Genomic DNA, 18,986 nt, shown 5'->3' with positions numbered 1-18,986 from the left:
TTCCTTTGACTCTGGACTTGAGGCTAAAGGACTTGGTTATGGACTTAACCTGTCCTGATTTGGTACTTGGTTTTTGACTATAATGTACCTGTGGCCAACCTTGGACTCGGTGATTGTGACTTTGGACGAGTTAGACTGGACTTGAGCCCTAACTCTGAGGTCTGGTCTTGAATTTAGGATTTGTTTCAGCTTTTTCACTGACTGTTACTCAGATTCAGGATCTGGGACCTGGAATTCCTTAAACTTCGTTTAGGACTAGTTGACCTCTGGGATTTTATCAGTGGCCTACCTCAGACTTGGGACTAGACTGAAAGGCCTTTAGTCTTGACTTTGGATTTGGCCCTGGATGTTGGACCTGATTTTGTTCAGAGTCCGGACTTAATCCAGGATCTCCATCCTGATTTGGGCCCTTGTTCTTGACCTGTGACATACCTTGGACCCACTAAACTAGACTAGGGACCTGACTGAGTGAATGTGCGTTGGACCTGGTTCCTCGGACTTGGATCCTGAATTTCCTTGTTAGTCCTGATCCTGAAGTTGGTGTTTGACTGAGATTTAGTTGATGCCCGTCTTTGGACCTTTAGACTTGTTGGACTAGACTTGGCACAAGACTCTTAGGGTTTGGATCTTGGACTGTTAATTTGATGTTTGGACTGGCTTTGTGCAGGTCTTCGTCCTGGACCTGACTTCTACTTTAGATTTGGGGAACCTCCTCCTAGTTGCATCATGAATCCCTCTTTTTATAAGCCTGGTTTTTGGATGAAACCTGGAACCTGACTTGGGAGATTCTGGTCTTGTTTTAGGATTTGGATCAGGATTCCTTTGTTTTGATGTTGGAATCGGTCCAAACTGGGTCCTGAGGTTACTAACTGTTTCTCAGGTGAAGCTTTATGGTTTTTATATACTCGTGACGATTGTTGGACTAGACGTGGGACCAGAGTCAGAGGTCATGAACTTCTGATGTTGGGATTGACCCTAACCTGGGTTCTTAACCTACTAACTGGTTTTCATATGTGACATGACATTTTGAAACAATGAGGTTTACTGGTGGTTTAGGAACTTCACAGCTTTACATTTCCCGGGTTAGACCTGGGAGCTGACTAGATGATCCTGGTCTTGACTTAAGACCTGAACTTGGAGCCAGTAGTTGTGATGTTGGGACAGGTCACATATAGATCCAGATCTTGGGCCTGAACATAAGTTGTAGTTTTGATTTGAGACTCACTTTGACTGGTTGAACTTTCTCTGACTCGTTTTAAGACTTGACTCTGATCTAGTCCTTTTTGATGTCAGGACCAGTTATGTGTGATGTTAGCAGTTATGTGCAGGACCTGAACCCAGATTGACCCAACCTGATGTTCTGGTCGAAGTCCTATTTTTCTTCACTTGGTCTCGCTTTTGTAGTCACGAGTTTGGGACCAGACCTGGATGCTGACTTGGGAGTTTCTGGTCTTGGTTTAAGACTGTTCTGTTCTGGTCCTGTTGGACCTGACTGCAGCCTTTGACACTGTTGACCATCATCTGCTACTGGAGAGGCTGAGAGACTGGGTAGGCCTATCAGGATCTGCTCTGGAGTGGTTTTCCTCTTATCTTTCTGAGCGCTCCTTTACTGTGGCCATCTCCAAGTTTAGGTCCTCCACCACTTCTCTTACCCATGGTGTCCCACAAGGTTCTGTGCTGGGGCCTCTGCTCTTCCTCCTCTATCTTCTTCCTCTTCAGCACATCCTGAGCTCCTTCAAAGGAGTCTCCTACCATCTTTATGCAGATGACATCCAACTGTACGTCTCCTTTAAGCCCCACGAGATGTCTAAGCTGCAGCTGTTACACACCTGCTTAGACTCTATCAAAACCTGGATGGTGGGAGCTTTCTTCAGCTGAATGAAGATAAGACTGAGATCCTCATCTGTGCCCCAGACAAGCTGGTTCCCAAAGTCAGAGACTCTCTTGGTCAGCTTGCTTCTCACACCAAACCTTCTGTCAGGAATCTTGGCGTGACCTTTGACCCAGCTCTCTCCCTGGATTCTCATGTCAGTTCTCTTGTTGGCTCTTCCTTCTTCCATCTCAGGAACGTTGCTAAGCTGAGTCCCATTCTGTCTCGCTCTGAACTTGAGACAGTTCTCCACACCTTCATCTCCTCACGCTTAGACTACTGTAACTCTCTTTTCACGTGTCTGAGCAGAACCTCCCTGAACCGTCTACAGGTGGTTCAGAATGCCTGTGCTCGGCTTCTGACCAAGTCCTCCAAACACACCCACATCACCCCGCTTCTCCTCCAGCTTCACTGGCTGCCAGTCAACTTCAGGGTTCATTTCAAGATCCTGGTTCTGGTCTATAGGGCCTTACATTGACAAGCACCATCTTACATTGGTGATCTTCTTAGTCCCTAAATGATCAATGACCCGCATTTGTATAGCGCCTCTCAGAGTAAGGACTCCAAAGCGCTTTACACTACAGTGTATCATTCATCCATTCACACACACGTTCATACACTGGTGGGGATGAGTGGCGAGGCTGCCGAGCACAGGCGCCACTGGACCCTCCGACCACCACCAGCAGGCAAGGTGGGTTAAGTGTCTTGCCCAAGGACACAACAGCAGAATTCTCTGCCTGGAGCCGGGATCGAACCTGCAACCTTCCGATTACTGGACAACCCGCTCAACCTGTTGAGCTACTGCTGCCCCTACACCCCCAGCTGGTCCCTGAGGTCCAGTGATCAAAGCCTACTGGTTGTGCAGCACCAGGCTAAAGGTCAAAGGTGACAGATCATTTGCTGCTGTGGCCCCCAGACTCTGGACCTCTCTCCCCCTGAGCCTGAGATCAGTGGACTCAGTGGTCTCCTTTAAAAAGCAGCTGAAGACTCACTTGTTCAAGCTGGCTTTTGTGTGACCTTCTTCACCTCTCTCTCTTTATTCTGCTCTCCCCACCTATTCCACCTTCCTCAGGATCCACTGATTTCCCTCTTTCCTGTTCACTCTCTCTCTCTCTAACACCGATGGGGCGACGGTGGCACAGGAGTTAAGTGCTCGCCCCGTAATCGCAAGGTTGCAGGTTCGAGCCCCACTCGGTCTGTCGCTGTCGTTGTGCCCTTGGGCAAGACACTTAACCCACGTTGCCTGCTGGTGGTGGTCGGAGGGACCGGTGGCGCCAGTGCTCGGCAGCCTCGCCTCTGTCAATGCGCCCCAGGGCAGCTGTGGCTACATCGTAGCTCATCCCCACCAGTGTGTGAATGTGTGTGTGAATGGGTGAATGACTGATTGTGTTGTAAAGCACCTTGGGGGGTTCCAGGACCCTAGAAGGCGCTATATCAAATACAGTCCATTTACCATTTACCATTTCTTTTAAATCCCAGTTGCCTATTTTTGCTCATTTTAAATATATTTTTAAATATTTTCTAAATGCTTTTTTATATATTTACATTTTTTTTGTTTTTGTGAAGTACCTCGTGATTTTTATCTTGAGAGGCGCTATAGAAATGATATCTTCTTCTTCTTCTTCTTCTAAGACCTAACCCTGGAACAGTCAGCAGAGATGTTGGGATTGGTCACACACAGAAGCAGGACTTAACTCTGGATTGAGCTTTAGGTCCTTATTTGAGAATGAACTTGATCTGCTCTGTGTCTGGGACCTGAGACCTGACTTGGGACTTTCATATCCAGATTTAGGAATGAACTCTCTGATGTTGGGTTAGGGTTTGGGGGGGTTCATACACAGAAGTAGGACTTGGACTCAGACATGACTCATCATTTATGCATCTTTAGGAACTGTTTAGGTTTTTGTTAGTTTAAAATGACAAAAGTTTGTTTATAAAGTAAAGAAAACCAAAAGTAGAAGTTTCAAAACAGAACTGAGAGATTATAAAACCCAACCTGGTACTGAGTCCTGGTCACTCCCAACATTTACCCTGGATAGAAACCGTCCCGTCTGAGCCAATCAGAAGCTCAGATGGGGGCCGGCTGGTGGTTCTGGAGTGAAGCTGCTCATGAAGCTCCGTGATGTTTGTGTAACTTTTCTGTCTCCAGCGTCAGAGCTCTCAGAGGTAATGTGTGCTCTGTTTGTCTTGTAGATGTTTTCCCCTCCTGTTAGCAGTGGAAAGAACGGACCGACCTCCCTGGGGAGCGGACATTTCTCCGGCTCAAGTACGTCCCCCCCTCCCCTTACACCTGCTCTCTGCTGCTTCGTTTGCTGCTTGACTGTCAGACGTTTATTCTTAAAGTTTAATCTTTTTCATAAATGGATCTTTAGCTGGACTCAGTGGTGCAAACAGGGGAAAATGTCGATGTTTTTGGTCTTTTTGAGATTCAGGTTTGTTTTTCTGCTGCTGAGGGCCATTGCTGATGGAGACTTCCCGTATTCCTGATACGCTGTTTGTATTCTTTCCTGCCTGTCTTTGTGTGTGTGTGTGTGAGTGTGATGACTGTGGTGATCACACACGTTGTTTGGGTTGAAACTGGCCGAACGTCGTCCTTAAACATGTCGGTTGTTTCCTTAAGCTCCAGCCTTCCTACAGGTTCTTGAAATCCTTGAAAATTCTTTATTTTTCGTGTGTTTTGCTTTTTCAGTGTTTTTAAAAGTGCTTGAATTTCTAACTGAAGTGGGTCGTTGAGCGATCGGGCCTGATTTCAGGAGAAAGTGTGGTAATACGGAGCGTGCATGTTTGGTTTACTTGTGCAAAGTATCACCAGGATACAACGCTGGAAAATCTTGAAAGTGCTTGAATTTGAGACAGTGAAAGGATGTAGGAGTCCGGAACGTCTCCTCTTGTCTAGGTTCAAGGTTCAAGGTTGTCTTTATTAATCCCCAAGGGGGAAATTGAATTGCCAAGGACAAGTAAAAAACAACAACAACAACAACATACACGCACAAACAACACGGCTCTTTCACCAGTCGCGTTTTCTTCTGTCTGTTGGATCATAAAGGCTTCAGCTTCGTAGAGGTGGTAAAAGGTGAAGGTGGTAGTGCGCCAGCGCTAATGCTACCCATGCTAACGGGACTTTAATGGTTGCTGGGACTAACTTATTGTTGTGCTTTAGGTAAAACTGAATGAGGTGACTGGTCTGACCCAGAATCACGGGGTGTTGGTTTAGATTCTCAGGTTGTCTAGTGCGACATCTCCAGAACCACTGGCTGACTGGTGTTTTACTGGTTAACTTATGATGGCCGCTGTGGCTAATCAACAGTAACAAACGTCATTTAACAACATTTAGTTTTAAGTAAATTTGTGGCGTTTTTACCAGGAAGTCTTTGTTAGAAGGTGAGGAGCAGAAGTATTTGAACACCCTGAGATTTTGCAAGTTTTCCCACGTAGAAATCCAGACTGTGGTGCATTCCCTCTGTGAGAGACAGCATTTAAAAATCACATTGCATGGTAGTATTACACTGCTGCACGTGAGGATTTGAACAGCTTGAGTTGTGGCTCAGACCTGCTACTCTGCCTTTAAAACGTCCACCTCTAGTCCACGTGTAAGTCTAAATTAGCAACACCTGTCCACCCAAGTCAGTCAGTGATTTTTTAAAATGCTGTTTCTCACGGAGGGAATGCACCTGCGATGTGGATATCAGACTCCTCCACGTTTCTCAGTGAGAGAACTCGCAAAATCACAGCGTGTTCAAATACTTTTGCTCCTTACGGTGCATTCAGAGCCCTCTCCAAGATGGCCGCCAGAGGTTTATGGCCTTAGTCAGCACAAAACGGAGAAAATTCGTCAGTTATTACTGAGCTGTTTGGTTTCATGGTCATTCCTTAAAAAGACTGATTCGTTAGTATCTGAGTCACCGTGATGGCTGACAGGCTGCATCGAGTCACATCATGTCAGCTTGTTTTTATTCGTTCGCTTTTGCAGAGTGACTTTCTTACGTGTGTAACAAGTCCCAACGTTGAATCTGATGGTCCCGCTGCTTCAGAGCAGATGGACTCTGCTACAGGAAGTGTGTGAGGTCCTCCTCCTGTTGCCCTGGTGGTCAGCAGCCCCCAGACAAACACCCAGTTAGGCATTAAATCAGGGATTAGGAAAACACATCAATAAAGACACGAGTGATAAGATCACTGGGTGGTGACATGAATCCTGCATGAGGATGCTTTTCTTCTAGAAAAATCATCTTTTATTTGTCCTGTTTTATTCATTCAGGTTCCTGTTCCAAACCCTAGCCCTGCCAGAACCACGCCTCTTGTCTGGTCCGGCTGAGTCCGTGACGAAGATAAAAGCACGGCGGACTGTTGTCAGCCTTGTTCTTGTTGCACCGTTAGAGGTTTTTACCTCCTCTTTGTGATCAGGCTCTAGTTTGTCCTCCGGCCGTCGGATCAGGACCTTACTTCCTGTCTAACATTTCTGCACAGCAGAATCGGGTCGTTTCGAGTGCTCCTGATCACGTGATCTGCTCTCTGAACGACACTCGGAAGCCATTTTGTTAGTTGGCTAGGAAACAGAGAGCCGGCGAGGTATCGCCTTTGTTTACTGCTTGTTGTTGTTTGTGCTCTGCGGTTTCGGAGCGGCTGTTTGCTCCCATGCTGCGCATGCAAATCGGAGGGAGGACGACAAATCTACGGTTTGGCAGCAAAAGGCTCTGTGATGTGGAGTTTGGTAGCGGCCTGAGGTCTGCTGCCTCGATGTGGCTTCTTATACCGACACACACACACACACCCCTGCTGAGGCTTTCTGCAGGCCTCGGCGTTTTGATGAGCCTGCTGCTGTTTGTGAATGCAGCTAATTAGAACTCTATAGACTTACACAAGCGGAGCAGAGGTTCATAAAAGCTGGGGCGAGGGCCCAGGGCGGGGACATGACAACACAAACTAGGGTCTGTAACGGTTGGCCTAACTCGCGTGTCGATGCCCGTTCCCAGAATCAGAACCCCTTCCTGTTCTAGTGGGGAGGGTGAAAGGTCGCAGGTCATGTGCAGCTAAGCAAGATTTATCAGTTTCTTTACTATGAAATAAAGTTACGCTGTTCTGTTCTAAATAACGGAGACTGAACCACCGCTTACGTCGATAGGCTACATCATACAAAACTTTGAACCACTTTGATTCATTTCAGGTTTTTCTACTCGGCTTTTTCTAGTGTTTTTATCTGATTTGAAACCCATTTTGATGTAATAAATATAAAGAGGAACCCACCCTGGCTTTCAAGTCTGAGAGCGAGTGACCCATTTAATCACTTAAACAGAATTTACAGTTTTTCTTTTAATGAGACAAATGTTGTCGTTTTAAAGATGCTTTTTCACACCTGGTGACAGTTTCAACATGGATGATGGATGGATGTATGGATGATGAATGCTTGATGAATGGATGGATGATAGATGATGAATTGATGGATGGATGATAGATAATGAATGGATGGATGGATGAATGGTAGATGATGAATGGATGATGAATGGATGGCTGATAGATGATGGATGGATGGATGGATGGGTGACAGATGATTAATGGATGGATGACAGATGATAAATGGATGGATGAATGATAGATGATGAATGGATGAATGGATGGATGATATATGATGAATGGATGGGTGACAGATGATTAATGGATGGATGACAGATAATAAATGGATAGATGATAGATGATAAATGGATGGATGAATGATAGATGATGAATGGATGAATGGATGGATGATATATGATGAATGGATGGATGACAGATGAAAAATGGATGGATGATAGATCATAAATGGATGGATGGATGACAGATCATAAATGGATGGATGATAGATCATAAATGGATGGATGGATGACAGATGATAAATGGATGGATGACAGATTATAAATGGATGAATGGATGGATGACAGCTGATAAATGGATGGATGATAGATCATAAATGGATGGATGGATGACAGCTGATAAATGGATGGATGATAGATCATAAATGGATGGATGGATGACAGATAATAAATGGATGCATGACAGATTATAAATGGATGAATGGATGACAGATGACTAATGGATGGATGACAGATCATAAATGGATGGATGACAGATGATAAATGGATGGATGACAGATTATGAATGGATGAATGGATGGATGACAGATGATAAATGGATGGATGATAGATCATAAATGGATGGATGGATGACAGATAATAAATGGATGGATGACAGATAATAAATGGATGGATGATAGATCATAAATGGATGGATGGATGACAGATGATAAATGGATGGATGACAGATTATAAATGGATGAATGGATGGATGACAGATGATAAATGGATAGATGATAGATCATAAATGGATGGATGGATGACAGATAATAAATGGATGGATGATAGATGATGAATGGATGGATGACAGATGATAAATGGATGGATGGTAGATCATAAATGGATGGATGGATGACAGATGATAAATGGATGGATGACAGATGATAAATGGATGGATGATAGATGATAAATGGATGGATGACAGATGATAAATGGATGGATGATAGATCATAAATGGATGGATGATAGATCATAAATGGATGGATGGATGACAGATGATAAATGGATGGATGATAGATGATAAATGGATGGATGGATGACAGATGAAAAATGGATGGATGGATGACAGATGATAAATGGATGGATGACAGATGATAAATGGATGGATGATAGATGATAGATGGATGGATGGATGACAGATGAAAAATGGATGGATGATAGATGATAAATGGATGGATGACAGATGAAAAATGGATGGATGACAGATGATAAATGGATGGATGACAGATGATAAATGGATGGATGATAGATGATAAATGGATGGATGGATGACAGATGATAAATGGATGGATGATAGATCATAAATGGATGGATGGATGACAATGATTAATGGATGGATGACAGATAATAAATGGATGGATGATAGATGATGAATGGATGGATGATATATGATGAATGGATGGATGACAGATGATAAATGGATGGATGGTAGATCATAAATGGATGGATGGATGACAGATGATAAATGGATGGATGATAGATGATAAATGGATGGATGACAGATGATAAATGGATGGATGATAGATGATAAATGGATGGATGATAGATGATGAATGGATGAATGGATGGATGATATATGATGAATGGATGGATGACAATTGATAAATGGATGGATGGTAGATCATAAATGGATGGATGGATGACAGATGATAAATGGATGGATGATAGATGATAAATGGATGGATGACAGATGATAAATGGATGGATGACAGATGATAAATGGATGGATGATAGATGATGAATGGATGGATGATATATGATGAATGGATGGATGACAGATGATAAATGGATGGATGGTAGATCATAAATGGATGGATGGATGACAGATGATAAATGGATGGATGATAGATGATAAATGGATGGATGACAGATGATAAATGGATGGATGATAGATGATAAATGGATGGATGATAGATGATGAATGGATGAATGGATGGATGATATATGATGAGTGGATGGATGACAAATGATAAATGGATGGATGGTAGATCATAAATGGATGGATGGATGACAGATGATAAATGGATGGATGATAGATGATAAATGGATGGATGACAGATGATAAATGGATGGATGATAGATGATAAATGGATGGATGATAGATCATAAATGGATGGATGACAGATGATAAATGGATGGATTACAGATGATAAATGGATGGATGATAGATCATAAATGGATGGATGGATGACAGATGAAAAATGGATGGATGATAGATCATAAATGGATGGATGGATGACAGATGATAAATGGATGGATGATAGATGATAAATGGATGGATGACAGATGAAAAATGGATGAATGACAGATGATAAATGGATGGATGACAAATGGATGGATGGATGACAGATGAAAAATGGATGGATGATAGATGATAAATGGATGGATGACAGATGAAAAATGGATGGATGACAGATGATAAATGGATGGATGACAGATGATAAATGGATGGATGACAGATGATAAATGGATGGATGATAGATGATAAATGGATGGATGGATGACAGATGATAAATGGATGGATGATAGATGATAAATGGATGGATGGATGACAGATGATAAATGGATGGATGATAGAGCATAAATGGATGGATGGATGGATGACAATGATTAATGGATGGATGACAGATAATAAATGGATGGATGATAGATGATAAATGGATGGATGGATGACAGATGATAAATGGATGGATGATAGAGCATAAATGGATGGATGGATGGATGACAATGATTAATGGATGGATGACAGATAATAAATGGATGGATGATATATGATGAATGGATGGATGACAGATGATAAATGGATGGATGATAGATCATAAATGGATGGATGGATGACAGATGATAAATGGATGGATGACAGATGATAAATGGATGGATGGATGACAGATGATTAATGGATGGATGACAGATAATAAATGGATGGATGACAGATGATAAATGGATGGATGGATGATGGATCTTCCATCTGACTTTCTGCCATCGTTTTAGGCGCTCCTGTTTCAGGAAGTAGAAATTAGCTGGAGGAGTGAAAACGGCAGTCTTTGGAGTCTTACTTATTAATATTTATGATATGCAAATATCTCTCCTCTGATTGGCTAACAGCAATGCCACTCTACCACTGAATCCATGTGCTCTGCTACATTGATGTTTACATAAACAAACCTGTCAGAGGCCATTGCAGGAAAAAGGGGTAAAAACTGACCAATCATGTTTAAAAATGAGTGAAAACAGTTTCTCGGTGAACTTGGTCTTTAAAAAAACTAGAACCAAACTAAATAGTTGAAGATGATAATCATCTTCACTTTATTTCCACCAATCTTCCTAACTGAATAGATTTGAAACACATTTTAGATTTGATCTGCTCAAGAAGTCTTGATCTTTGTTGTCTTGTTGTCTTTGTTTACATCAGAGCTGTCTTCATCTGCAGGTCACCATCACCGATTTTCCCACTTTTACCTGCTTTAACTGCATTAGGCTCGTAGAACCAGCTGTCCTTTTGTCCCAAAAGCAACGGAGGTGATTGTGGTTCTGCCATGTTTCTGTTAGGAGGAATCTTTCGTCACAGGTCAAGATGGGTTTCCTGTTTTTCTTGAGTCCATGCTGGATTCTCACCTGATGTTTATCCATTATTTTACAGTTTTGGCTCTTGTGGTTTGACGTTTCTCAATAAGCTTTTTTCAGACTTTGTTCTCTTCAGCCTCTGTCCTGGAGAGCTGCTGCCTTCATGTTTTATGTTTCTCTGCACCAACACACCTGCTTTGAATCAGTGGGTGATTAACAGACTTCTGAAGAACTTGAGGGCCTCCTGAAGAGGAGAATGAATCATTGAACCAGGTGTGTTGAAGCAGGTGAAACACACGGGTCAGTGGTCCTCCAGAACCAGACTTAAACCAGAATAAAAATAAAGAACCGGTCTGAATCGGTACCCGTCGTCCTGCCTGATTATTAATATTTATTAGTTACTCAAAAAAGACTTACTTTGATCTCAGTTACAAACGGGTGGACTGGGACCAAAACTCGGCCCTGGCATTTTTACGAATCGTCGGCCCTCAGTCGGTCCTCCCCATTGGGAGAGCGGTGGGGGTGGGGGGTGTTGCCGCCCGTAGACTCGTCTCTAGGCCGAATGTGAGATCTATTATGGACTGGGACTGTTAAATTACAAGCAGGGCCAGACCGCTGCGACCGGGAGCCCTGGCCTTCCAGATCAGCTCATTCTCCACGGGCGGAAATCAGCGGGACATTAGCTACATGCTAACGCGGTAAAACAACTCCTATGTCATCGCTCTGCCGCGTTTTTCTTGCTAAAAAAAACTCTGTTAGCTTCGGGTTACCATGTAGCTAATGTTCTGCAGATCACCTACTGTGGAGTAGTCACGGCCCAAGCTGGGCAAGCAGCCCACTTGGCTCAGCGGCCCACCGGGACAGTGCCAGGATGCCAGGTAGGCCAGTCCACCCCTAACAACCACTTTCTTCTCACTTTTTCTTTATAAAATGAAAAACCAGGTTCAACTATAAATTCACCGATACTTTAAAACTAATGTTTACCCCCCACCTCTTTTCCTGTCATTGTCCATGTCCATGTCTCCATGTCCATGTTCAAGTCTAATGTCTCCATGTCCGCTGGGATCTAAAGTAAACAATACACAGAACATTTTAGTGTACGCTGATGACTCGTGACTATTTCTAGTAATGGTTACTAGTTGGTCTCGCCTCGCCTCTGTCAGCAGCTCCCAGGGCAGCTGGGGCTACATCGTAGCTCATCCCCACCAGCGTGTGAATGTGTGAATGACTGACTGTGTTGTGAAGCTCCTTGGGGGGTTGTAGAACCCTAAGAAGGTGCTGTACAAATACAGACCATTTACCATCTCCATAGAAACCATAAAACCATGAAAAGCACTAAGCAGTGGTGTGTTTTTAGTCCGGGTGGACTTCAGGTTCCCGTAGGACGGACCTGGTTGAGTTAATAATGTAATAATCTGCAGAACGATGTCATCGTTTAAATAAACTCTGATGTCTTTTTAAATCTCGTTTGTCATTTCCATTACATTATTAATTTGTTTTCGGTTAATTGACCAATGCACTGAAAACATGAACACAATTCCTGGTTTAGTTAACCAAATGATGAAAGTTTTATGTTCCAGTTTATCTTTAGTTTTTGTTCTTTAGTACCTGATGCATGAAATCACTGGAATTAGGATGAAGACCCCCTAACCCTAACAGACAAGTAAAGGCGTATTTTCTTTGACAATCGAGGGAAGTTCGTTTTTAAATCTGTAGCTTAAAAAACAAAAACACTGTGACCCACGGCGTTATTGCTTCTGGGTCGTTTGGATTTACTTGGCGTTAAATCCCAAACACACCTTGACAGTTTATTTCTTTTTTCGCCCCCTTTTTCGGTCAGTTGGTTCAAATTGAACCTAAATTCACGGATAAAGACATTAAATCTTATAATAATGATGCAGAGCAGGTGAACGATGCTGGAGAGGCTTTAGGACATCAAAAGCATAAAGGGCCAATTCATAAAAAACATTTAGCCTAAAATACCAGCGACTGAAATATATTTACATTTTCCTGATGATCACAAAGAGTGACTTTCTCCCGCCGTGACGCTTCTTTATGAGGGGATTGGATTCTCCAACCACAGCCTGCATACAAATCTGGGAATAAACGCTCTCTTGGTTCCATATAAAAACACATTTGTGGCCAGAAATTCACCTTAAATCACAAAAGCATCTACAGATAGACGCCGCACCGCGCCGGCTGCTGACATGCACAGCCCACGGTCATCACCAACCAGGAAGTGGATTAGGCGTTTTAATTACGGAGAGATTTCGCCGTTGTTGTTGTTTATTTTGGGATCATCCCTGGAAAGATATAGCGAGCTCCGAAATCTGTGTGTGTGTGTTTCTAATCTCCTGGATGAAGCCGTTCGGAGAGCCGCTTCACTCTGCCTGTCAAAACCCGCTCGTCTATTTCAGGTCTTGGCTACGGTTCGTCTCTTTAAAAAAGGAAATAATGATTTAAAAACGCTGCTTTAGATTAGCTGTTTGTCTCACTGTGGTTGGAAAAGACTCGTTTCAGTTTACAGACACAGATTTGGGGGATGGAGCAAGTGTTTTAAGGGTTGGCACAAATATATCCCAAAATATTTCTGCAGAGCAAAGAAAATAAATACAAGAAGAGAAACGGGAGCAACAAGATGAAGCTTACCTGTGGATGAGAGGAGGGCATGGTGAGGGAAAATAAACGAGTCCGAAACAGAAGAAATGAAACAGTGAATATGTTCAAAAGGATGAAAGAACAAGGACGAGTTTAAAAAGGAATAAAGACAGGAATGTCTACGGAGCCATTAGGGACCGAAGCAAACTAATAATGAAAGAAAAGAGGAAAAGATCATAAAATATGTTCAAAAGTAAAATTGGCCACGTTTCTTTACCTAAAATAAAAACATAAACCAATAAAAAAAAAGGAATAAATGAAGCGAGGATGAAAGAGGAAAGTAATAAATATTAAAAATGGGAATATGTGGAAGACAGGAAGTAGAAAGGAAAGAATAGAATAGTTTTAGTCGCATCGGCAAATCAGAAGCAATTAAAGCAGAAACGATAACAACATGATAATTCTGATAATAAAGGTTCATCTAAACGTCTGACTCAGAGTTTAGGATTTTTATTCCAGCTGCTTTTTTTAAAAAAAAAGACTCAAAACACAGAAAAAAAGAATCTTTGTTAAAAAAGAGGAGTCATAAATAACAGTTTGAGAAATTAGAAATGATCGAAAAGTCACATGAAATAACTGGTTGAACCTGATTTGTGTTCGGGTTACTTTTCTTTACTCTAAGGGTCATAATTACATGTACACTAAAATCCAGTTAGTTACCCAGTTAGACTGGCCCCTCCAGCTTCACTGGCTGCCAGTCAACTTCAGGGTTCATTTCAAGATCCTGGTTCTGGTCTATAGGGCCTTACATGGACAAGCACCATCTTACATTGGTGATCTTCTTAGTCCCTACACCCCCAGCAGGTCCCTGAGGTCCAGTGATCAAAGCCTACTGGTTGTGCAGCACCAGGCTAAAGGTCAAAGGTGACAGATCATCTGCTGCTGTGGCCCCCCAGACTCTGGACCTCTCTCCCCCTGAGCCTGAGATCAGTGGACTCAGTGGTCTCCTTTAAAAAGCAGCTGAAGACTCACTTGTTCAAGCTGGCTTTTGTATGACCTTCTTCACCACTCTCTCTTTATTCTGCTCTCCCCACCTATTCCACCTTCCTCAGGATCCACTGATTTCCCTCTTTCCTGTTCACTCTCTCTCTTTCTTAACATTTTTTCTTTTAAATCCCAATTGCCTATTTTTTGCTCATTTTAAATATATTTTTAAACATTTTCTAAATGCTTTTTTATATTTTATATATTTTATGGTCTTTAAGAGTCACCGAAAAACACACCTCCTCCGCTTGGCGTTTCCAGAACATGTTTGATTTTGGCCCTCTTGTATGTTGAATTTATTTCACAGTTTTCATTGGTTCACTCAATCCATCCACTCAATCCAAATGTGTTTCACACATTTGTCCTTTACCAGAATGTTTCATCTATCTTGTAATTTGTATTTTGTAATTTGAATTGCTTTTATTGTTGATTTATTCAATATATTTACCTACAACTGTACCATGTTCAGCGCTTTGGGCTTCCTGACAGGGTTGCGGAAGGCGCTTTATAAATAAAGCTTTGATTGATTGATTGATTTTTACATTTTTTTGTTTTTGTGAAGCGCCTCGTGATTTTTATCTTGAGAGGCGCTATAGAAATTATACTTTCTTCTTCTTCTTCTTCTTCTCGTTACTGAAAGGAATCATGCGAACCAATCACACTTCAAAAGTTAGAGAAGAAGGTATTTTATACTTTGAGTGTACATATGATTGAGTTTTAGCAACAAACTATCGAGTAGCGTGTACTCGGTTACTTTCTTCAGCTGTACTCGACTTAGATGTTTAGTCCATCTAACAAACTAATCCGAGTTTGACTAACCGTGTCTGACTTGGACATTACAAACCGAGTGTGACTTACAGGAGGGCTGACCCGACACTTAAAGGGTTAAATCAACTAAAAGGATGAAAACATTTCTACACACACTGGTGAATCCAGCCTTTCTAACACTTTATTCTATAACCAACGATCTTTTCCTTGTTTTGTTTTTTTGCCTTCATGTTTTCTTCCTTCTTTCTTGTCTGAACTGAAGACAAACGGAGCAACAGACGAGCGCCGGCGCTGCTGCCAGCAAGCTCCACGCGTTAGCTGAGAGATTTGGGTTAGGGCAGATCCCGCCTGATGGCACGCCTGATTTTTGTTCGTCTAATTGGCGTGGCTTATTAAGTCACAGTTCAGAGCGGAGCAGAAAGGGGGCCGCTTTGATAATATCCCCTCTCCCATTTGATTTGATGCACTTGTTCTGAGACAGATAACGCGCCTCACAACGGCAAGCGACGCCCCCGCCGCCACTCTCGTGTCTTTATTCAGTCAAATCTGCCTCCGTTCCGCCCGTCACTCAAAGCCTTCCCGGCTGATCGCCTTCAGAATAGAGATGGAGAGCAGGAGTCAGTCGCTTAGTGCCTCCCCCGCCTCTCAGGCTGCTAAATGATCCCGTTTCCCCGGCAAGGCGACGCACAACGACTCACACAAACAGTCAGCCATGCTCCTAATTGTGGTGCGGATTAGGGATTAATAGGCGTTTTTAGCTATAATAGCAAATATTATTAGCACCATTTGCTTTTTTAATGCTAATAATGACTTAAGTAATAATGGAAGTGATTTCAAGGTTAGCTCCTGTGAGTACTCGGCGTGGATTTGTGTTTCTGATCCTTCTTTAAAGCTCAGGAGATTGACGTTTGGTTTGCTCCGACGGGCCGGCTCGCTGCTGAGTTGGAGCTCCAGATGTTCTCCCTGAAGATGAGTCTGGATGAGATGTTGGGATCCGATTGGGTTTAGTTCCAAGCTTCGGCTTGAGGAGTTGCTTTATTTCTGTTTGGAGTTTTTTAGCCAGGTTTCTTCCTGAGTCCAGTCGCTGAATCGGTTTGATCCTTTTAGTTATTTAGTTTGAACTTGAACAAACCTTTGTCATCCTCAGGAGATTTTTAATGATGCCAAATCTTTCTTGGTGTTTTCAATCTTTGGTGTAAAATATTTAAACTTTGGATTTTTTGATATTTTTAGTTTTCAGCATCAAAACAGATTCATGTTTGCTGCAAAGGAATCTTGATTTAATGCTGAGTTTATTTTATTAAAGGTTCAAAATCCATCATCCATCCATCATCAATTCATCTACCCATCATCTATTCATCCTCCCATCATCTATTCATCCTCCCATCATCTATTCATCCTCCCATCATCTATTCATCCACCCATCATCTATTCATCCACCCATCATCTATTCATCCATCCATCATCAATTCATCCACCCATCATCTATTCATCCTCCCATCATCTATTCATCCTCCCATCATCTATTCATCCTCCCATCATCTATTCATCCACCCATCATCTATTCATCCACCCATCATCTATTCATCCACCCATCATCTATTCATCCACCCATCATCTATTCATCCACCCATCATCTATTCATCCTCCCATCATCTATTCATCCACCCATCATCTATTCATCCACCCATCATCTATTCATCCTCCCATCATCTATTCATCCACCCATCATCTATTCATCCACCCATCATCTATTCATCCACCCATCATCTATTCATCCATCCATCATCTATTCATCCTCCCATCATCTATTCATCCACCCATCATCTATTCATCCACCCATCATCTATTCATCCATCCATCATCTATTCATCCTCCCATCATCTATTCATCCACCCATCATCTATTCATCCACCCATCATCTATTCATCCACCCATCATCTATTCATCCATCCATCATCTATTCATCCTCCCTTCATCTATTCATCCACCCATCATCTATTCATCCATCCATCATCTATTCATCCTCCCATCATCTATTCATCCACCCATCATCTATTCATCCATCCATCATCTATTCATCCACCCATCATCTATTCATCCTCCCATCATCTATTCATCCACCCATCTATTCATCCATCCATCATCTATTCATCCATCCATCATCTATTCATCCACCCATCATCTATTCATCCACCCATCATCTATTCATCCACCCATCATCTATTAATCATTGTATTCATCCATCCATCATCTATTCATCCACCCATCATCTATTCATCCATCCATCATCTATTCATCCACCCATCTATTCATCCATCCATCATCTATTCATCCATCCATCATCTATTCATCCACCCATCATCTATTCATCCACCCATCATCTATTAATCATTGTATTCATCCATCCATCATCTATTCATCCACCCATCATCTATTCATCCATCCATCATCTATTCATCCATCCATCATCTATTCATCCATTTATTCATCCATCCATCATCTATTCATCCACCCATCATTATTCATCCATCCATCATCTATTCATCCACCCATCATCTATTCATCCATTTATTCATCCATCCATCATCTATTCATCCATTTATTCATCAATCCATCATCTATTCATCCAGCCATCATTATTCATCCATCCATCATCTATTCATCCACCCATCATCTATTCATCCATTTATTCATCCATCCATCATCTATTAATTCGCCCATCAGCTATTCATCCTTCTATTCATCCATCCATCATCTATTCATCCATCCATTTATCCATCCATCATCTATCCGTCCATCCATTTATCCATCCATCTATTCATCCACCCATCATCTATCCATCCATCCATCATCTATCCATCCATCCATCGTCGATCCATCATCTATTCATCCACCCATCATCTGTCCATCCATCTATTCATCCATCCATCATCTATCCATCCATCCATTTATCCATCCATCTATTCATCCATCCATTCATCTATTCATCCATCCATCATCTATCCATCCATCCATCCATTTATCCATCCATCTATTCATCCATCCATCATCTATCCATCCATCCATCCATTTATCCATCCATTCATCCATCCATTCATCTATTCATCCATCCATCATCTATCCATTTATCCATCCAGTCATCATCTGTCATCCATTTAACCATCCATTCATCCATCCCTCTCTCATTCCGTCCATCCCTCCCTCCCTCACTCCATCTATCCATCATCCATCCATGTATTCATCCATCCATCCATGCTTTCCTCAATTCATCCATTCATGCATACCTCTGTCAGGTTGCCCCATGGGCAGTTGTGGTTACATTGTAGCACACTCACCATGGTGTGAATGTGTGTGTGTGTATGAACGGGTGAATTATTCTCTGTAGTGTAAAGCGCTTTGGAGTCCTCTTACTCTGAAAGGTGCTGTACAAGTGCAGGTCATTTATCATTCATCCCTCATCCATCCATGCATACATATACATCTATAACGAGCAGACCAATCAGTGGTTATGTGAGACAGGAAGTGATGTCACCAGT

At 42.2% G+C, this 18,986-nt stretch overlaps 1 protein-coding gene across 1 annotated transcript in view; it reads left to right on the top strand.

The window, feature by feature from the left end:
- The window catches only part of tcf4 (transcription factor 4), a 280,305-nt gene that overhangs the window by 2,874 nt on the left and 258,445 nt on the right, over positions 1–18,986 (top strand). The window contains exon 3 of the mRNA XM_054744677.2: positions 4,064–4,136. Within this exon, the coding sequence (XP_054600652.1) occupies positions 4,064–4,136 (73 nt within the window). The remainder of the gene's footprint in view (positions 1–4,063; positions 4,137–18,986) is intronic.

Source organism: Nothobranchius furzeri, chromosome 6 (genome assembly GCF_043380555.1).
Source record: "Nothobranchius furzeri strain GRZ-AD chromosome 6, NfurGRZ-RIMD1, whole genome shotgun sequence".
Taxonomy (NCBI): Eukaryota; Metazoa; Chordata; class Actinopteri; order Cyprinodontiformes; family Nothobranchiidae; genus Nothobranchius; species Nothobranchius furzeri.
Note: the sequence above shows the minus strand (reverse complement) of the source record. Positions and strands in the feature narration are given on the sequence as shown.